General features: G+C 50.0%; 1 protein-coding gene across 3 annotated transcripts in view; it reads right to left on the bottom strand.

The window, feature by feature from the left end:
• The window catches only part of LOC135915565 (E3 ubiquitin-protein ligase RNF170-like), a 138,087-nt gene that overhangs the window by 58,559 nt on the left and 60,481 nt on the right, over positions 1–19,047 (bottom strand). For all 3 annotated transcript variants that reach the window (XM_065448683.2, XM_065448684.2, XM_065448682.2), the window contains exon 3: positions 2,210–2,283. In XM_065448683.2, coding sequence (XP_065304755.1) covers positions 2,210–2,283 — 74 coding nt within the window. The remainder of the gene's footprint in view (positions 1–2,209; positions 2,284–19,047) is intronic.

Genomic DNA, 19,047 nt, shown 5'->3' with positions numbered 1-19,047 from the left:
TTGTACTCTCTTCTTATCGGCTGGCTTTTCTTTGTTAATTCCCTCCCTTACCTGTTTGATCTTTTGAAGAAGCTTATCGCAGATGCTAGAAACTAAATAAGACAGGAAACCGACAAGGTGCAGCCTTATAACCTGGTTGCTAAAGCTGCTTCCTACTTTGTGGATGCAAGATTTATGTAGAGCTGCCTTTAGACAAGTGATTGCAACTGCTCTTTTTACTAACTTGGAGTGGGTGCCGTCATACGATATCAAGTGCTTATTCAACCTTGGCCGCTATTCCAAACAAACATGTATTTTTTATTTATTTATTTATTTATTTATTGATACTATGGTCCTGTTACCAGGACCTTAGCAGGGTGCATACAAAGTGAAAAACATCCAAGTAAATATACAGCGATACATAACATAAGTCACTCGCGATGTACAAATGCAAGCAGTTACTGAATAACACAGTAAATAACTCGCTACATAAACATAGGTGCGATTCAAATAATGGCAATGAGCATTGAGTTACAACGTCATCAGTAAGATTATTCCATCCGACAATAGTTCTGGGGAAAAAGGAAAATTTGAAGCAATTCTTTTTAGTAAATAACGGTGTTATTGTCTGTGAGTGTCGATGACGTGTAGCATAACCAGTAGAGAAAGTGATAAAGCGTGATGTATCAATGTTGTAGTGCCCCTTTATGAGCTGAAATAAAAACTTTAAACGGCATGTTTGGTTCCTTTGTGTTACAGGTGGCAATCCACTTCTCCTGAGAAGCTCCGTAACTGAAGTGCGACCATACGAATTATATATGAATCGTACTGCCCTTTCTTGAACTTTTTCTAGTTTAGTAATGTTTCTTTTAGTAAAGGGATCCCATATGACAATTGCGTATTCCAACATTGGTCGAATGATGGCATTTTAGGAAAGAAACCGCACAGGAGGCGTAGCGAATTTTAGAGAGCGTCTTAGGAAAAATAGTTTTCGAAGGCAGTTTGCCGTGACAATGTCAACATGTTTGTTCCACGAGAGAGTGTTAGTAATCCAGAGGCCAAGGTATTTATATGCGGTTATCTCAGAAAGCATGATGTTTTCGGCATTGTAGTTGTACAATAAAGGCTTGTTTTTTAACGATATTCTCATAAAGACAGTTTTATCGAAGTAAATTTCCATTTGCTAATCATTGCACCATGTTACTATGCTTTTAAAGGCATCATTCAGTCTAATTTGATCGTCAACAGAGGAAATTTTTTCGTACAAAACACAGTCATCAGCGTACAACCTAATACCCACAGAAATCTGATCCACAATGTCATTTATGTAAAGTAAAAACAGAAGCGGACCAAGAACTGATCCTTGGGGGACGCCGGAATCAACGGGCACCTTATCTGAACTGGCTGAATTTAGTGTTACAAACTGACGTCGGTTAGTCAAATAACTCTTTATCCAGGCGAGTAGTTTGTTATTTTGCAGAATGTAGCTTAGCTTATGCAACAATTTGTTATGCGAGACTTTATCAAACGCCTTACGGAAATCCATGAAAATTACGTCTGTTTGTTTACCCTCGTTTATGGCTGCTGCAAAGTCATGAATGATTTCTGCAAGTTGAGTATTAGTTGAAAATCCTCGCCTAAAGCCGTGCTGCACGCAGGTAAGTAGCTTATGTTCTTCAATAAAAGCAGTTATATGTTTGTGAATAATATGCTCTAATATTTTACAAGCTGTCGAGGTTAGCGAAATTGGATGGTAATTCTGAATGAGTGTTTTGTCACCAGATTTGTGCAAAGGCACGATTCTGGCATCCCGCCAATCATCAGGTACTGCAGCTTCGTTTAAAGACCTAGTGTACAGAACATGTAAGTATTTTGCACACCACTCAGCATAACGTTTCAAGAAAGCATTTGGAATATTGTCTGGTCCAGGAGATTTTTTTTACCTCAAGGTTCAACAGCAGGTTAAAAATGCCATGTTCACTTATTACAACATCAGGAATAGGAGGTACGGACACTTCAAAAGGCGGAAGACGGCCGTCATCTTGCGTAAATATGTCTCTGAAATTTTTATTGAATGCCATCGAAGCCCCTGCATCATCCTGCACGCAGCCACCATAAACTACAACTCCGGCGGCATGTTCATTAAAGTGAAATTCAGGTCCAGGAAATGAATGCAATATTCACTGGGCCTTTCACTCCACACAAGCAAGTAAAACAAAGAAATGCTTACCTGTTGTCGGCACACGGGACACCGCACTGCTCCTCTCCAGTTGCCATGGTGCCAGTAGGAGACGAGACAGCTAGCTGCAAGCACAAATCACTTGACTTGATCAGTATGCACCAACCACCACTTCTGGACAACACCCCCCCCCCCCCCAATTTCTGCTGCAACACAACACACATTTCCTGACAGGCTAAAGAGATCAAGCACCCCACTGCTTGCATTTTCCCATGGATACTGGTGCAGAGGTCAATGTCATCCCATGCTCAGCTGTGATCCGCAAGCACAGGCGAGTCCAATCAAGACTACAAGCTGCCAAAAAGACCCCCATTCCCACCTATGGGGAACAAACACTGTCCCTCAACATCAGTCTCTGCAGGATGTTCCGATAAATTTTTCCAACTGCTGATGTTGCTTAACCCATCTTAGGTGTGGATTCCGTGCACCACTACAATCTCTTAGTTGACATGCACTGCAAACACCTCGTTGATGCAACAACACATTCTGTGCTTGGTATAGCTTCGCGAGTCCCACTTCCGGCGGTCAACAGTACATTGCCGAAGTCAGTCTACATAAAACTTCTTGAGCAAATCCCACCCCTTCTACGACTGGCCAACCTCCATTTGCCAGTAAAACATGATATCACTCCCATATCATTACGATCGGCCTGCCTGCCCACACTCGAGCTCGTTGTTTACCAGCTGATCACTGCAAGATCCCACGTAGTGAATTTGAACACATGCTTCAACTTGAGAACATGCAGCCTTTATTAAGCCTTTGCGCATCTCTACAGCATGTGGTGCTAAAGGCATCGCCTGGAGAATGGCAGCCATGCAGAGATCGCCATATGCTGAATAATGGTGCATTACCCACTGCCGCACATTGCAGATTTTTCTGCACCATTGCATGGAGCACTGATATTCTCCAAGATCGACCTGGTGAAGGCTTACCATCAAGTTCCTGTAGAACCAGCAGATATTCCCAAGACTGAACTCATCAGGCCATTTAGACTCTTCGGGTACGTGCGCATGCCTTTTGGTCTTTGCAATGCAGCACAAACTTGGACTTCTGTCAAGCAAAGGACCAGGCAGGATTCCGTAAAGGCTACTCAACAATAGATCATATTCACGCTATCAATCAGGTGATAGAGAAATGTGTGGAATATAACCAACCCTTATATGTAGCTTTCATTGATTACGAGAAAGCATTTGATTCTGTCGAAACCTCAGCAGTCATAGAGGCATTACGGAATCAGGGTGTAGACGAGCCGTATGTAAAAATACTGAAAGATATCTATAACGGCTCCACAGCCACCGTAGTCCTCCATAAAGAAAGCAGCAAAATCCCAATAAAGAAAGGCGTCAGGCAGGGAGATACGATCTCTCCAATGCTATTCACAGCGTGTTTACAGGAGGTATTCAGAGACCTGGATTGGGAAGAAATGGGGATAAAAGTTAATGGAGAATACCTTAGTAACTTGCGATTCGCTGATGATATTGCCTTGTTTAGTAACTCAGGGGAAAAACTGCAATGCATGCTCACTGACCTGGAGAGGCAAAGCAGAAGAGTGGGTCTAAAAATTAATCTGCAGAAAACTAAAGTAATGTTTAACAGTCTCGGAAGAGAACAGCAATTTACAATAGGCAGCGAGGCACTGGAAGTCGTAAGGGAATACATCTACTTAGGGCAGGTAGTGACTGTGGATCTGGATCATGAGACGGAAATAATCAGAAAAATAAGAATGGGCTGGGGTGCGTTTGGCAGGCATTCTCAGTTCATGAATAGCAGGTTGCCATTATCCCTCAAGAGAAAAGTGTATAATAGCTGTGTCTTACCAGTACTCACCTACGGGGCAGAAACCTTGAGGCTTACGAAAAGGGTTCTACTCAAATTGAGGACGACGCAACGAGCTATGGAAAAAAGAATGATAGGTGTAACGTTAAGGGATAAGAAAAGAGCAGAATGGGAGAGGGAACAAACGCGAGTTAATGACATCTTAGTTGAAATCAAGAAAAAGAAATGGGCATAGGCAGGACATGTAATGAGGAGGGAAGATAACCGATGGTCATTAAGGGTTACGGACTGGATACCAAGGGAAGGGAAGCGTAGCAGGGGACGGCAGAAAGTTAGGTGGGCGGATGAGATTAAGAAGTTTGCAGGGACGGCATGGCCACAATTAGTACATAACCGGGGTTGTTGGAGAAATATAGGAGAGGCCTTTGCCCTGCAGTGGGCGTAACCAGGCTGGTGCTGCTGCTGATGATGATGATGACAAACTTTTCAATGATTTATCAACACAGTAACAAAAGGACTGCCTATTTGTTTCGCGAACATCTACGATTTATTTGTCTTTAGCCGCTACATGGAAAACCACATCCAACACCTGGGCCATCTCTTTCATCACTTCGCCGAATATGGCCTTATCATCAATAGGCTGAAGTGCGAATTCAGTGCACTTGGGGCGCGATCGGAGATATTTTGTTCGAGAGCGTTCTGTTCAGTTGCTGCAACGTCACAAAGTTGCAGTGTGCAAAATTTGTGACAGCGGGGTGGAGAGAGCAGCCAATCAGGAAGCGGTGACCTCCCCGGAAGTTTACTTCCGTCGTTTGTCGTCTGCTTGCAAACAGTATACTAAAAAACCAAATGTCTTCCAAATGAATTAAATCTTTATCTAAAAAAATGTATTTTTTTCTTCTCAAGCCCAAACACGTTTTCAAACAGTAGTACGTGTGCCTACTGCAATTTATAACTATTAGGTTCTTTGCGTCGTCCCTAGGTGGTGTCGGGCACAGCGAGAAGAAAAAAGAAAAAAAACCGACGTGAAGAGTGGTGCACTTTTAAAGAGGCAGCGACAACATTCCAGTGGCTCGCTGGCACCGATGATGTTGTCGATTTCTCTGTACAACCAACGAATTATTTGTTTCGAGAAACAAAAACGACGCCGGAATTCACTTTCTGACATTTCTTCAAACGCGTTTCGCACCGCTACCCGCTCTCCTTCCTCTAAAAACGCCATCGCAACAACCTAAGTTCCCAACGGAAGCGCCATTTTCTCGAATTAAACTATGGATTGGATTCAAACGTGCCATTCCGCAGCCGAAAAGGCCGCCTGTTGGATCCAATCCAATCCACCAGACGCGGCATGCGAAGCCGTATGATCGCTCCAAACTTCACAGCTCCCGTCAGGTTCGGTGCCTAGCAGACGAAATGCTCGGTGGGAGGACGATTGACAGGAGCGTGTCGTCATTTTGACATCACCAAAAACGTGGCCGCGCCCCGCAGCTGGCGACGTCGGCGCGGAGTAGGCCAATCGCGCGCGCCGGTAACCGAACGAGCGCGCCGAACAACCATCTCCGATCGCACCCCTGAGTTGGACTTCATCGGTCACTGTGCAGACAAGGGCGGCCCTTGTCGTTAAAAGTCCAGGCCATACAATATTTTCCTCAGCCATCTTTCTTTCGTGCACAAGCAAGTTCAAATTCAAGTTTATTTACCATACAATAGGCTGGAAGGTGCGAGCCACAAACTGTGCGAGTTTCTTGGCCTAGTGAATTTTTACAACCGCTCCATCCCTAACTGTGCCATTTTTCTCCAGCCCCTAACGGACATGCTCCAGGGCCACAAATCCAAAACTGAACTCACCTGGTCCCCAGAAGCAGTAATCGCTTTTGACACCATCAAGAACAAGCTATCTCAGGCAACCCTTCTCGTCCTTCCGAGACCAGGAGCCCCACTATGGCTCATGACCGATGTGTCCGACGCTGCTGTTGTTGCTGTGCTTCAACAGTTTGCAGATAATGTCTGGTAGCCCTTTGCCTTCCTTTCTCAGAAGCTCTCATTCATAGAGACCTGCTACAGCACATTCGGAAGAGAACTCCTCGAAACGTACATGGCTGTACGTCACTTTAGACACCTTATTGAGGGTCGAGAGTTCCACGTGAAAACAGACCACAAACCTTTAACCTATACTGTCCGGTAAAATTGTACCAAATGTTCACCATGGGAAACCACTATCTCGTCTTCATCATGGAATTCACGATGAACATGGGACGTGTGCATGGAAGGGACAATGCTGCAGTGGACGCACTGCCCTTCTTCCATCACTACAGACAACAACCCGGTTAGCATCGACTTTTCTGCACTTGCTGTCCAACAAGACGATACAGAGGTAATTGCGATTCATGAGAAACCTGGCACCTTATACCTCCGTGATGTCCATTTTCCACCCTGCGCCATTCCTATTTTTTTTTATGTCTCCACATGCTCCCCACGTCCAGTCGTTCCCCTCAATTTCCGAAGCACCGTTTTTGATGCCATTCATAAGCCTCACAATCTGGGCCACGCAACATCTGGTGACACAATGTTTCGTCTGGCTGCGCATCAGCAAAGACGTTGATGTGCAGCCTGGGCGACGCCTGGATGAATGGTTGTCTGGTATATCAACAATCGAAGGTTTACCAACACACAAGGGCACCTTTCAACTTGTTTACATCACCATCTGAATGATTCAACAAGGTACACAGTGACGTTTTGGGGCCATGGCCACCATCAAATGGGAACACCTACCTCCTAACCTGCATAGATTGCTTTACCTGATGGCCAGAAGCTTTCCCTCTGCCGGACATCTGTACTGAAACCATCGCAAACGTGTTAGTCGAAGGCTGGGTTTCGCAATACAGCGTACTATCTGCTATTACAACCGATAGAGGCAGGCAGTTTAAATCGGCACTATTCAATAACCTGCTGACCCTCCTAGCCACTTCTTGCATACACACCACGACATATCACCCCATCGCCAATGGTCTTGTTGAACGTTTTTACCGCTCCATCAAAACATCACTCAGAGCACAGCCTGATGCCACTCACTGGTCCACATCACTACCACTGGTTACGCCGAGTCTTCGGGCTACATTGAAGCAGGATCTGCGCTGTATAACTTCCGAGATGGTTTTTGGAGCACTAGTACGCCTTCCAGGGGAGCTCTTCCACCCCACCGTTTCATTGCCGTGCCCTGACCCAACTGACTACATAAACAGGCTGCAAGCTTCACTCTGAACACCTCGGGCTCCTGAACCACGCTGCCAGCACCGTACCGCATCCCATATTCTCAAAGAGCTGGCGATGTCCTCTTAGGTTTTCGTGTACCACGATTTCGTACGGAAGCCCCTGCAATGCCCCTATGACAGTCCATACTACATCACCCATCGTGCCGACAAAAATTTCACCGTGGACTTAACTGGCCGACAGGACACTATCTCTATCAATCCCTATCTATCAATATCTCTATCAATATCAGTATCCATTGGCCATCATTTAATCCCAGCGACCGATAGCGTAACTTTTCTTGGCATAAAATTAGACCCTAACTTGAAGTTTAATAATCATATTGCTTATGTTAGGCAACAAACTGCTTTTGGTATAAGAGCTCTTACTAAATCTCGTCCATTTTTTTCTGTTCACGCCTTATTGTCTTTATACTTTGCCTTCATACATAGTCACTTTACATATGGCATTACGACATGGGGAAATGCATATAACTGTCCCTTTTCATCCATAAAGCCCGTTCAGAACCAGGCCATTCGCATTGTTACAAACAGTTCTGTTTGCTCTAACGTTGCTCCGCTCCTTCAGGCTAACTTCATTCTTCCTATATCTGGCTTGTTTAAATTTCATTTACTTATCACTCTATTTAAATTACTTGACAAGCGAAATGCGAAGGTTGTGGGTTCGGTTCCCACCTGCGGCAAGTTGTTTTTTCATCCACTTTAATTTCCATTATTTATCGTTTCTTTATTTCATTTATTAAGCACAAGTAATTTCCCCTATGTTGTCCTTGGTGTCAGTGTTTGTTGGCTTCTCATCATATGACTAACAAACAGCTTGCGTTTCAATTAATAGACTCTAGATTGCTCACAAATACCAATAACACTAGGCTTACCCATAATCACAGCTTTCTATTACCTAAATGCCACACGAACTAGCCCAACTAAACCAACTAGCCCGCCTTTCAGTCTTAACTAAATATGGCAAAATGACTTTCTTTTACACCTTTACAACCACTGTGCTATCAAAGTGGCTAGCAAGAAGCCGGTCATGGTAACCGTGCAAGGTCATCTTGGCATTCACTGCAGAGACTGCACTTGTGGGCCCAATTTTGAAAAATGCTTCATAATCTCCAAACACCGTGAAAAGCTTACTCATGAAATCACAGAGGCTGTCAAGATACAGTGGCTTGGTGAACTCTGCATCAGCATGTCATCTATTGCCCTCACAAAAAAACGAAATCAAGCACCTGATTGCGATGCGTAAGGGTTCACGAGATGTGTGACATCATACAAATGTTTCAATTACATTTGGCTCATGTCTTAAGTATGCAGTTCTGGCAGCTTCGCAAATAAAGTTTAGTTGAAGTCAGCGCCTCTGCTGTGTTTTTTCTTCTGTCCTTGTCTTTTGTGCTCCGCAGACATGTCAGTACCTGTCTTCTTTATGTCTGTGGCATGCAAAATCAGCGATGATGAGTCACAATAAACAGGAGTACATTTTTACTGAACAAAAGGCCCTAGCTGATGGTCATTCACATTGGCAGATCAATCACCCAGGGACATCGCGCGGGCCACACATGATCTGAGCCACGCACTTGCTTCGCTTCCTAGGCAATGACCTGTCCCAAGCCAGCTACCATTCTCCTCATCCTCCTGGACGTTGATGCTGCTACAGGAGGCCCTTCCTCTAGTGACATAGCCATGCAGGTAGCTGAAACGGTACTTTTAGGAGTTTGGGCCAGTGTGTTGTTAGTTGAAGTGTGTTTGATGATTGGCGAGGACCAACTGGCTCTGGGTTAATTGGTTTATTTTGTGACTGAGAGAGTGGGTCCTCAACCAAGGCAGAGCTTGCTGTCTTTCGACTCGGACGATCATCACTTTTTTTCGCTGTTCCTTGGTCTTCTACCCGTGCGCGAGAAGAGGCTCTCGCAGCACAAGATGGTTTTCGCCTCGCCCGGAGAGCGCCTGCCGCGCGTTCGCCACCGTCGGCACGCCAGTTTGAGCCTGGTGACACGCGGCCCCGTGTCCCTCGACGAACTCCGGGCAAGGGAGGACCTGGAACTCCGTGCCACTCACATGCTGAACGAGTGGCTCAGTCAACGGGCTACCTCCGTCGATCTGGCTGTGGTCCCCCCCCAGACCTGCGGATACCCCAGGAGACGCCACGAAGCCGGCAGCCTCCGAGGAAGCCTCGGAGCCCCTCAAGGACAGTTCCCAAGCACATGAGGAGCCCCATGCTTCAATCCCACTCCCTCTCTCTGACAACGAGGACATGGACCTGTCCAGTTCCAGAAAACGCGCTCACGAAACAGAGAGCGACGACGAGGAGGCGGCCGTGCGTCGCAAGCAGCCGTCAAGCGCTGCCCCTAGCTCGGAGCAGCACGCGGCAGCCAGCCACCCCATGGAGCAAGCCCTTCCCGTAAGGGCGAGAGCCACCTCCTTCGCACCTCCTCCGAGCGAGGACGCGCCTGGCACCACCCCCGAAGCGCCGTCTGCTCCCGATGGCGGCGCGTCCCCCGCAGTGTCGTCCGCCAGCAGTCCGGCTGCACACAAGAACGCTACCGACGTTATGGAGCTGGCAGAGGAGACAACCACTGTTTCGTCACCGCAGGGCCCCGTGCACCCCGCGGCGCGGTTCTTGAAAGACCCGCCACGCCACACTGCTCCGCGGCTGAAGCCAAAAGGGAAGAAGAAGAAGAAACAGAGAAAGGAGCCTGCCGATGTCTCGCCTTCCTCTCCCGAGGCAACGGACGAGTCGCGGCGCCAACCTGCTACCCCGGTCACCCCTAGCGCGCCTGCAGCGGCAGTACAGAGGGGGACACCACCTGGCCGTGAGCCAACGCCAGACGGCTTCACTCTGGTGCAGTCGAAGGGGGACAGGTGGCGTGCATGGGCCCTGGAGAATGCTGCGCGCACGGTGGACCCTGCAGTCATCGGCACTGTGCTCTTCCGTCCCGCGGCGCCTGGCAGAGCCTTCCAAGGAGCACCGCGCCTCGCACTTGCCACGGCCCTCTCTTCGCGGCCCGGTACATCAGCGGTTCACGTCAACCACAGGCGCAACATCGTGGCCGCCGACACTACCACCCACGAGTGCCTAGAGGGGTTGCTCAAGCTCACCGAGCTGCACGCAATCCCTGTGACTGCCCGACTACCGGCCGAGCGCGGCAAGAGCACCGGCTTCCTGCACGGTGTGAGCGGGCTGCCTGCAGACACGGACCTACTGGGAGCCATTGAGTCCAGCATCCCTGTGCTGTCGGCAACGATGGACGGGAGCACCGTCACCATACGTTTCATGGGACCGGTCCCCCCGGAGCACGTACGCCTTTGCAAGCTCGGCTTCAGGGTAAGGCCAGCCAGGCCTCGCCCAGTACAGTATCGACAGTGCGGCCGCTTTGGGCACGTCCTGGAGTCCTGTCAGTGGCCGACCGACTGCATCTCCTGTGGCAAAAGGCACGCGGCGAACATCTCCTGTCAGGCAGTCCGCGAGGAGCAGCGGCCGCAGCAGTCCTTACCTGCGGCGAGGTCCTATGCCAGCGTGCTGAAGGGCCTCAGCCCGGCACCCAGGCCTCCGGTACGAGCCCCTCGTGCCTCCCGCAGCCAGGAGACACAGGACACTGCCGCTCCTCCTGCCCAGACTACCGTGGATCAGCTGGTAGCGAACCTGCTGCTCATCATGGAAGCAGTCAGCACAATGCTGCCAGCTGACCACCCACTCCGACCCATCTGCCTGCAGGCAGTGGCTTGCCATCAGCCATCCAACCACCATGGCTGATCAGCCAACAGCAAGGAAAGGTCGCCGCCGCCCAAGTGTTCTCCAGTGGAACACTAACTCTCTGCGGCGGCGACACGCTGACCTTTCCCTGCATCTCCTACAGAGCGACTACGACGTGCTTGCTCTGCAGGAGGTGTATGCGATGGCCGAGGACCTGCGACTCCCGGGATACACCGGTTACTCAGGCGCCACCACCTGCACAACACGCGGCTGCACGGACGCGCCTTGCCTTGACGACGCCCACCAGCCCGGCAAGCCCCGCACAGCCATCTACGTTCGGTGCAATCTGGCACACGCTGTGGTTCCAGTGGCCGACGTCGTAGGAGGCCCTCTGGAGTGTTGTGCTATCACGGTGCGTCTCGGCAGCCAAGACACAACCGTGGTGAGCATATACATACGACCAGGAAAGACATGGGGCTCCTCCATCCTTGACCAGCTTGCTTTACGCCTCGGGAGGCAGGCAGCCTGTGTGGCGATTTCAACGCCCACCACACAGACTGGGGAAGTTGCCGCTGCTCCAGCCAAGGCCGAAGCCTCCGCGACGCCATCAGCAGAGCGGGACTGGTGATCTTGAACAGCGGAGGACCCACCTACGTCTGCCGAGGGGTGAACTCAGCCATCGATCTCTCCCTCACCACAGAACAGTGCTCCTACTCCTGGGACACAACTCCGGACACTTGGGGGTTCGGACCACTTCCCCATTGTGATCACCGCTGTACATGGAAGGAAGCCAAAGACCAGAACTTTCCACGTCATAGACTGGTCTCTGTTTAGGAAGCATTGCAGTGAGGCGGCTGATCGCTGTAACTTTCTAGATGCCATCGCGGAGTGCGCCCAGGCAGCTACCATTCAGTGCTCTGCACCACCGGACACACCTGCCCCGGATCTCCGCCTACTCAATCTCCGTGCCTCCAGGCGCCGCACGGAGCGCAGAGCAATTCGGACAGGGAAGGCAGAGCACTGGACTGAATACAGACGGGTGGATGCTTGCTGTAGAAGACAGGCCCGGCGCAGGAGAAATCAGAGCTGGGTGAGCCTGTGCTCCAGCATCAAGGACCGTTCAAGAGGCCCCCTAGCCTGGCGACTACTCAAGTCACTCACCGGCAAGAGGACGAGCCGTCAACCCGTCCTCGCTGTGGCCATCTCGCTAGGAATCAGCGAAGAGGCCCTTGCGGAACTTCTGGCGGACCGGTTCACCCATACCGTGCCACAGAGTGCAGCGATCTTACCGGTCGGACACCCCCCTGCCCAGCTACCCACCTGTCTACACAGCATCCACCCTGCTTGGACGTCCAGCCAGGTCACTGCCCTCTGCCAAGAGCCACTTGCCCTGCACGAGCTCCAGGCGGCTCTGAGGAGAGGGAAACACCGCAGCGCACCAGGAGCAGACGGTGTAACGCCACAGATGCTTCGTAACCTGGGCACCAGCGAGCAACAGCACCTGCTCGAGTGCTTCAATGAGATCTGGCAGTCAGGGCAGGTGCCAGAGGCATGGCGCACAGCCATTGTGGCGCCCATCCTTAAGGCCAGAAAACCGGCTAAGGAACTCCTCCTATCGACCGGTCTCTCTCACCTCCGCTGCCTGCAAGGTGATGGAGGCCATGGCCCTGGCACGACTGGACTGGGTGGCCCATGCTCACGGCTTCCTGGCAGACCAACAGATGGGCTTCCGGCGGCGGCGGTGCACTGCGGACTCCATCGCTGACATGGTGTCCACCCTGGAGGACGCCAAGGCTGGCGGGGACCTACTTATCGACATACAGGGTGCCTTCGACAGCCTCCCTCACGCAGTTGTCCAGCAGGGCCTCGACCTCCTCGGTATCTGCGGCAACCTGCGGGAGTTCCTCTCGTCGTTCCTGCACAACCGCACCCTCAGGATACGTGTGGGTCAATTGAAGAGCACCCCCCGTCCAGTCGCTGCAGGCATGCCACAGGGGTCTGTGGTGAGCCCCTTCCTTTTCAACCTGGCCATGGCACAGTTGCCTGCTGCCCTGCCAATCGACCATCACTTCCCCGTGCAGTCGTCCTCAATATACGCGGACGACATCGCCCTATGGGTGCGGGGACCACCGCAACACATCCGCAAGGCACGTGTGGCCCTACAGAGAGCCCTGGACATTGCGGCTGCCTACTTGTGCAGCATCGGCCTTACCATCTCGGCCAGGAAGACCGAGGCCTTGCTACTGCACGCCAGAGCATCAGCCCATCGCTCAGCTGGCCGGCTGCGGTTGGAGGGCGTCCAGATCCCATGGAACAAGGCAGTCACCTACCTAAGGCTGCGCATTGACCACCGGCTGAACTGGCTGTCGGCTACCAAGGCCCTGTGCGCCCAGGCGCTTCGGGTCCGCAAGGCTATCTCACAGCTCCTTGTCCGTGGACAGGCCTGTACCACCAGGTGGGCCCTGCAGCTATTTGAAGCTGCAGTCACTTCACGGCTACTGTATGCCCTCCATCTTGTGGCGCTGCCCCCACCCCGCCTGCGGAAACTGGAGCTACAGCATCAGTCAGCAATGCGGCTCTGTCTTGGCATTCCCCGAACCTCACAAGTGGCCGCCACTTTGGCTGAGGCAGGTGCCTTGCCCCTGTCATTACTCTTCCTACAACAGGGGCTACGACACATTGATTGCCTACACCATGCCGCAGATGGTCAAGCACTCCTGACCCGCCTACGCACCCGGCCAGCATTACGCATGGGACGGCTGTGTGGCCTCTATAAAGAGGTCATAGGGGACACGCCTGCAAACGCTGTACAGCCTCGCCCACCACATCGACCACCAATCTCTATCTCGACGGAGCTGCCAGGTGTCTCGAAGAACCGTTCCCCAACATATGCCCTACAGCAGACGGCAGCCTCTCTCCTTCAAGAGAGACTTGGGGACCACCTTCACATCTTCATCGATGGATCTGTGATACCGGAGACTGGCTGATCCACAGCAGCCTGCGTTGCACCAGCCCTACGAAAGAGCAAGCTGTGCCGTCTCCCAGGGCACGCAAGTTCTACCACAGCAGAGTTAGCAGGACTCCACCTTGATGTGGACTTACTTGCAGAGGAGCTACCAGCGACCCCGGCAGCCATCTTCTGTGACTCCAAGGTGGCGATGTTCTGCCTGCAGAACCCTGACAGGGCTAGCCTTGGGGTAGCGCTACTCTCCTCAAGGCTGACGGCCCTTCAGGACACAGGATGCTCAGTATCTCTGCATTGGCTACCGGCACACGTGGGGATCCCGGGCAATGAAGAGGCGGACACTCTGGCAAAAAGTGCCCACCACTCAAGCGTCCCCCTCAGCCCTGCTGTACATCCGCAGACTTCTCGAGGCACAGGCTGCGCCGGCACATCATCGCCTGCCACCCGGACAAACGGGTATCCCTGGGCCGGCCTCCACGGCCTCTTCCACAGCACGGCCTCCTACGAAGGGATGCGTCGTTGCTGCTCCGACTGCGAGTTGGCTGGTACCGGACGGCAGCCCGCCGGCACCGCCTTGGGAAAGCCACCTCGCCAGCCTGTGCCTCCTGTGGTGAACCAGAAACTCTGGAACACCTCCTGCTGGCCTGCCCTGCTCACCTGCAGCACCGCGGTCGACTTCTGCAAGAGTTCCACCGCCTGGGGCTCCCATGTTCACAACAGGAAGATATCCTCTTCCCCTGTCGTAATCAGCTACCAGCCTTCCTAAGTGTCGTCGAGTACCTCGACTCATCGGGGCTCTCGGCGAGACTATAGGACATTTCTACAAAGACGGATGGCCTAACGGCCATCCCACCACCTCGGGCTTCCTGATCGGCCACTACTTCCCTTCCATCTCTACGACCCTCTACCTTTCTCTCTCCTACCCTCTCTCTCTTTTAACCCCATCCCCTCGACCCTGCTGGCGCTGAGCCGTGCTCCCGCATGGGTTGCAGAAAATAGCGCCAGCCTTTTCTCCTTCCCCTCAAGAACCACTTCTCTATTCTTTCAAGATACATAGTTGGTTGTTAATAGTATACAGGCGAGGGTACCAAAGTCAAACGGCTGCAGCAGGACCCTCGGTTTACAAGATTGGTACAAACTGATTAATTAAAAAAGCAGAATGCCTGCGTTTGGCAGGCATTATCAGATCATGAACAGCAGGTTGCCATTATCCCTCAAGAGAAAAGTGTATAACAGCTGTGCCTTACCACTACTCAAATATGGGGCAGAAACCTGGAGGCTTACAAAAAGGGTTCCACTTAAATTAAGGACAACGCAACGAGCTATGAAAGAAGAATGATAGGTAAGGGATAAGAAGAGGGAAGATTGGGTGAGGGAACAACCGCGAGTTAATGACATCTTAGTTGAAATCAAGAAAAAGAAATCGGCATGGGCAGGACATGTAATGAGGAGGGAAGATAACCGATGGTCATTAAGGGTTACGGACTGGATTCCAAGAGAAGGGAAGTGTAGCAGGGGGCGGCAGAAAGTTAGGTGGGCAGATGAGATTAAGAAGTTTGCAGGGACAACATGGCCACAATTAGCACATGAACAGGGTAGTTGGAGAAGTATGGGAGAGGCCTTCGCCCTGCAGTGGGCGCAGCCAGGCTGATGATGATGATGATGACTATGACTTCATCCTTCTTAGAGATTCAACTGTGGAAAGACTTACCCCATGCTCTTAAATCATCATCATCTTTGCATGCATTCACATATGAACTTAAAAATTTCATGTGGTATAACTAGTTGTCCTGATTAATTTACTTTGTATATAAAGTGTGTACTTCATTTATTAGATAGGTTTTAACAATTGAGATATGTAACATGCAATTTTTTTTATTTTTAAAAAATTTTTCATGTATGACTCCTTGCGTAAGAATTCTTAAATGTATTCCTTTTCACTACTTCGTTCACTTTTTATTTACTTATATATCGCACAATTTCACACTCCTGTATTAGTTAATCACTTTGTACCAATCTTGTAAACCGAGGGTCCCGCTGCAGCCGTTTGACTTTGGTACCCTTGCCTGTATACTATTAACCACCAACTTTGTATCTTGAAAGAATAATAAACTGAAACTGAAACACGCCTTGGTTGAGGACCCACTATCTCAGTCACACAATAAACCAACTAACCCAGAGCCAGTTGGTCCTCGCCAATCATTAAACACACTTCAACTAACAACACACCGACCTAAACTCCTCAAAGTGCCATTTCAGAGGCGTGATTGCGCAACAATTGGACCACACACACAGAAGAGAAACACACACCACAGAGTGCTACTTGCAACTATCGTTTTATTCCCTTGTCAATGGAATAAATACTGGAACATACTCGAGGAAGGGGGGGGGGGGGGTAGGCTAACAACAAAATCAAAAAGATTTTTACAGACATGGCCATCCACCAATGCCAAGCCAGCTTTGTCATGTGATCATTTTTGACATCGTAGAAAAGGAACCACGATACAAAATTCCAGATTAGCGCATAAGGAAATCTATTTCCTTTGCACTAAGGGAGACTGATGGCATGCTCATGCACATACTTCCCAAACGTGCAATCTCAGCGGCTTCGATTATTTCTCGCATCATTTGGCAGCCATCTTTGCTCCCAATCTTGCATTTCTTAAAGAATGGCCGACATCCGCAATATCTACAATGTATCCCAAGGTGTCCAGCAACTGCTTTTGAAACGTTATAGTTATGCTCCTTTAATCTCTCATTCAAACATCGTCCAGTCTGTCCGATATAGTTTCTGCAGCACTGAAGTGGAATAGAATACACCACTCCCTTAGTGCAGTCGACGAACTTTTTTCTGTGGCGTGTTTCAGTCTCGTTTCTGTATGGCACCTGGGTTTACCTTTGCACACATGCTCAGCAATTGTTCCAGTGCAGAAAACACCACTTTTACATCGCATCTTTTACCAATTTTTTTAACTCGGTCTGCAATCGAATGGATGTACGGCATCACCACTATTTTTTGTCGTGTGCTTGGACCGCAAGGCTCCTTCCCAGATAATGGTGCCCTGGTTCCGATTTCCTTGAGCAAACATTGTGCCACAGATACTAATACATGGAATGGATAACCTGCCCCAGTGAGCCTGCGCGTTTGCTGCCGAAAGCTGTCTTGCAACGCCGTTGGCAAGCTGTCAGCAAGCAGGCAGCATGCAGGCAGCATGCAGCAACCATTTCAGCTACCTGCATGGCTACGTCACTAGAGGAAGGGCCTCCTGTAGCAGCATCAACGTCGAAGAGGATGAGAACGGCAGCTGGCTTGGGGCAGGTCATTGCCTAGGAAGCAAAGCAAGTGCGTGGCTCAGATCACGTGCGGTCCGCGTGACGTCCCTGGGACATTGATCTGCCCATGTGAACCATGAACCATGTCTGCCATGTACCGACATGTCTGCAGAGCACAAAAGACAAGGACAGAAGAAAAAAACACAGCAGAGGTGCTGACTTCAACTCATGAACCCTCATCGCATTGCAACTAGATACTTGATTTCGTTTCTTGGCGAGGGCAATAGATGACATGCGGATAGAGAGGTCACGAAGCCACTGTATCTAGTCAGCCTCCGTGATTTCACGGGTAAGCTGTTCACATTGTTTGGAGATTATGAAACATTTTCCAAATTTGGGCCCACAAGGGCAGTCTCTGCAGTGAATGCCAAGATGAGCTTGCACGGTTACCATGACTGGCCTCTTGCTAGCCACTTTGATAGCACAGTGGTTGTAAAAGTTTTTTGGTTTGTGGATGACTTTTTGTTACTTTTTGCTTGTGAGGGTCAAGGTTTCGAGCCTGCTGTTTCAGATGTACTTCGTCAATTAAACAAGTGTTTATTGTCACTTGTCCTGACGCACGAACTACTGGTGGATGCCTCGTTAAGATTTTTGGATTTGCGTCTTAGTATCTCTTAGAGATCATCTATAGGCATGTATGAGCCCTGAGAGAACAAGCCACTTTTGTCTGATCTGTCAGCCCATTTCAAGCTGGTTAAACGAAAACTGTAAATCTTTGCTTCACAGATGCCCTACAGACTATATTTACTCGACTCTAACATGCACCTTTGTCTGATAAAACGAGTCCAAAAATTGCATGCGCATTAGAATCAAGTACGACCCTAAATCCACGTTACTATATCGCCATCGGCATTCGAAAAATGGCTGCCTTGTACATGCTTCTAGCCTAGCTGCCGTAGCTTCCTCCATGTGCATACATCCATGTTGTACATGTAACCAGGCGCTGGTGTAACCTAGTCTACCGCCTGTCTTCCCGTTTTCTGTGTTTATTCAATCAGCATGGAAGCGCCGACTGCGAAACCACGCTGAGTCCACCATGATGCCGCATTTAAAGGGAAAGTTATCATGTGTGTGGAGACGGACAGAAATCGGGTCGCATCACGGGCGTTCGGAGTTCCCGAAATTGCATGCGGGACTGGCGCAAACAGAAGGAGAATATTTTCGCCAGCAAAGCAACAAGGGAGGGTTTCAGTGGACCGAAACAGGGCCGCTTCGCCAAAATAGAGGAGCTGCTCATGGAATATGTGCAAGAGCAGCAAACAGCACAGCGGCCTGTAACAACCGATCTGCTCAAAGTCCAGGCAGTGCAGTTAGCCCTACAGAAAGGGCTAATGCGGAGTGACTTCAAAGTGAGCAGGTGCTGGCCATCAAATTTTATGAAAACAAAAGGCTTTTCTCTTTGAAGGCGGACAGGGATATGCCAAAAATTGCCTGAAGAATATGAAGAATTCAAGAATTCTCATCGACCCTGGTTGCATCGCTTATCGCCTTAACAAAAGGACAAAAAGTTTCCTGCCGGTGTCTGCAGCAACACACCTGCATGTAACCTCAAGCCTCATGGTTTAAGAGCCGTGCAAGAAGCAAATTCATATCAGTTGGCAGCAGCAGTTGCGGCTCCATGCGCGCATATTGAGCTGTTTCTGTCGGCCTGTACAGGTTGGCAATTTCCATATGCTTCTTTTAAATAGTGGTGCCACATTACTGTTCATGCACGAAAATTTCGTTCTATTCCCATGCTGCTAAACTTTAATTTTGCTCGTGTTCTTCGCTTATCTCACCTTTTATCTCTCACTCT

Source organism: Dermacentor albipictus, chromosome 9 (genome assembly GCF_038994185.2).
Source record: "Dermacentor albipictus isolate Rhodes 1998 colony chromosome 9, USDA_Dalb.pri_finalv2, whole genome shotgun sequence".
NCBI lineage: Eukaryota > Metazoa > Arthropoda > Arachnida > Ixodida > Ixodidae > Dermacentor > Dermacentor albipictus.
This window is presented reverse-complemented; position numbering and strand designations above follow the sequence as displayed.